General features: G+C 53.2%; 1 protein-coding gene across 1 annotated transcript; it reads left to right on the forward strand.

Annotated features, from left to right (window-relative positions):
- The first annotated feature begins 356 nt into the window (after window positions 1–356).
- LOC103315938 lies at window positions 357–1,235 on the forward strand. The gene is made up of 2 exons (XM_031925237.1): window positions 357–913; window positions 1,004–1,235. Exons 1-2 carry the CDS (start codon window positions 357–359, stop codon window positions 1,233–1,235), a joined length of 789 nt encoding a protein of 262 aa, XP_031781097.1.
- Window positions 1,236–3,141: the final 1,906 nt, after the last annotated feature.

A 3,141-nucleotide genomic window follows, 5' to 3' on the forward strand; every position in this document is an offset into this window, starting at 1 on the left:
ACGACGTGTCAATAAACACGGCGCGCCCCTTCATCACGGAAACTTTCCGCAGAGCGGCATTCGACGCGGTGCACAATCTCGCGCACCGAGGTATCAAGGCCACGGTCAAGCTCATGACACAACGCTACGTGTGGCCGTCCATCAAGGCGGACTGTCGGGCATGGGCGTAAGCTTGCATCCAGTGCCAGCAGTCAAAAACCTCCAGGCACGTTACATCACCAGTCGGAGAATTTAGAACACCTTCCGGGAGATTCGAGCACGTGTATATCGACATTATCACCCTGCCACCATCCGAAGGGCAAAGATACTGCCTCACGTGCGTGGACCGCTACACACGCTGGCCGGAAGCGTTTCCAATGCCGGATCAAGAAGCCGAGACAGTCGCTTGCGCCTTCTACACCGGCTGGATCTGCCGTTTTGGCCCACCGAGACGCCTGACCACCGACCAAGGACGACAATTCGAATCATACCTGTTTCAGTCGCTCAGTTGTCTGACAGGCACGACTCACCTGCGGACGACCGCTTATCACCCGCAAGCGAATGGCATGGTGGAACGACTCCACCGGCAACTGAAAGCTGACATCCGTTGTCACCAGAACGACACGTGGACGCAGATCCTGCCCACCGTCCTCCTAGGCATACGAGCATCGTGGAAGGATGACCTTGAAGCTACCTCGGTAGAGCTGGTATACGGCGAACCACTGCGACTACCTGAAGAGTTACTCGCTCCTAGCGAACGCCAGCAGGAAGATCCAGCGTTTTTCATCAGGCAGCTTCGAGGATACCTACAGCAACTGCGACCAGCAGCCGTCGAACGCCATGGAACAACGAAAACGTTCGTGTTTAAAAATTTGGCAACTTCGAAGCACGTTTTCATACGACACGACGCCGTAAAAAACGCCCTCCAAATGCCGTAGGATGGACCGTTTAGAGTCGTAAGCCGCCGCGACAAAACGCTTATCGTCAACGTGAATGTCAAAGACACGACAGTCTCCATCAACAGGCTAAAACCAGCCTACATCGTCAAAGAAGACAACCGGGACCACCAACCGACTCCAACGACACCAACAACATCACCCAACGCAGCCGACCAGACACAGCCGCCACCAACACCCCAGGAGCAGCCAAACCGACACGAACCCGCCCAGGACGAGAGGACGCCAGACCAACCAACAACTCGACGATCAGGGAGACGCGTGCGTTTCGCAGAACGTTACCAAGCGGGATTCTCATAACAAAAAATGTTATTGTATTATAACACACTTATATCGTGACTTCATCACTGGTAAGGGGGTACTGTGGCAGTCGCGCCACATGCTTTTGCCAGCACACTCGACACACACGCACAGATGCGCACACACACACGCGCGCGCCCGCGCACACGCAGACCCACGCGACCGTGCCTCGCACAGCTCGACCCGAATCAGCACTCATCCGATTCGTTTTCCCCGTCGGGTAGACAATAAACCGTTCGAGCCGCGCTTTATTGTAGCCGCCCGCATCTCGATACCTGCGACCTACGCTAGATTGCGCCCGGATTTTTCCTGGCGCAGTATAACTATAAATTGATAGAGCCGCGGATGCGCGCCGACGCTGGGGGATTACCGGCGCAATAAATCAGCAAACAGCGGGCCACTTGGGCCAGCCGACGCCGACGCTGACGCGCTGCCCGGGCTGCGCACGCTCCGTCCCTGCCGATCCGATCGGTTGATCGGTACAGGAGGCGGAGCTGACGAAATCTTCGACGGTCGATGTCGGAGGACCTGAAATCAGTTACGCTAGAGACACGACACGAGTCGCACGCACTCTAAGCTATCGACACTCGACGAAACGAAAGTTCGAATAAATCTAAGTTCAGTTCACATACTCTGAGTTCGTCATTTCCTCACTCCCAAATAACCATCACTTCGTCGGCTCGGACATGCCGGACATTTTTCACGACACCAGGTCTACTGCACGTACCTGCCCCGACAACGACTTCCACTTCGACCACGTCAGCGCTAAGGACATCCTCGAAGCTTTCAGCAAAGCTAGCTCTAACGCACTGGGCCCGGATGCGCTACCGCTACGATTTTTGAAGGAATGCCTGTTTCACATCATCCTGGTACTTCAGAACATATTCGATGCTTCCTTACAATCAGGTATCTTCCTGAACCAGTGGAAGCGCGCAACCATTCGCTCATTGCCTAAAATTGGCCGCCCTAAGAGCATCGAAGACTTCCACCCGATTAGCATTTTGTGCGCGCCCTCACATCTTCAGGGGAGTACTCCTCCCCCCTCATGCGTGAATGCGGGGTCCCTCAGGGCTCACTCCCAGGACATCTTCTATTCATGCTATTTATCGATGATTTGTCCGACATCTGCGTGGATCTAAAATTTCATTTGTACGCAGATGATTTCTGCTTTTACATCAGCGGTCATATCAAAGAAGCCGCGAACATCGTCTGCCAAGCAAACGAGACTATGGCCAATCTGACCAGCTGGTCAGCCGCGAATGGCCTGCGGATCAATCCCCGTAAAACCAAAGCTATATGGTTCGGTTCTCGAGGCTTCATGGCTCAACTTAGTATCCTGGCGCTGCTGGATGTCGTGCTGGCTGGCCAGGTGATTTACTCTTGAGAATCGCTAAAGCTAGACAGCACGCTGCCCTGGCGTGAGCATTGCACGATGGTCTGCAATAGGAGCTTTACCGCACTCTTCAGGCTTAGGAAATGTGGCTACTTCCTTTCTCAGAGCACGAAAATCGCCCTAGTAAAATCCCTTATACTACCGTACTTCAATTATTGCGCAATCCTTTTTCTGGACTTATCCAAAGAGCTTTGCACAAAGCTCGAGCGTTGCTTGAACGCGGTCCTGTGGTTCGTATCTGGCCTCAGTAGGTTTAACCATATCATCCCTATCTACAGAAAAATTAACATCTTATCCTACAAAGGTAGAGTTCACTACCTCTCCTTGTCATTACTGGCCAATTTGCTCCAAACAGGTCGTCCTTCATATCTGCGGAGCAAATTCAAGTTTCGCGGAACAGACAGGGCGGGTAGTAAACGGGCGAGTAATCTTGACCTCGAAATGCAGAAGTGCCGCACGGATTGTTACGCAAACTCATTCGAGATCGGGGTAGCGGACTTGTAGAACGGATTG

Source organism: Nasonia vitripennis (assembly GCF_009193385.2).
Source record: "Nasonia vitripennis strain AsymCx chromosome 2 unlocalized genomic scaffold, Nvit_psr_1.1 chr2_random0007, whole genome shotgun sequence".
In the NCBI taxonomy this organism is placed as follows: domain Eukaryota; kingdom Metazoa; phylum Arthropoda; class Insecta; order Hymenoptera; family Pteromalidae; genus Nasonia; species Nasonia vitripennis.

Bases quoted from the DNA above. Each gene is read 5' to 3' on its own strand.
- LOC103315938 (XM_031925237.1), top strand. From the start codon at position 357: ATGCCGGATCAAGAAGCCGAGACAGTCGCTTGCGCCTTCTACACCGGC. The intron at 914-1,003 runs GTAGGATGGACC...CTCCATCAACAG, and splicing joins AAAAACGCCCTCCAAATGCC to GCTAAAACCAGCCTACATCG.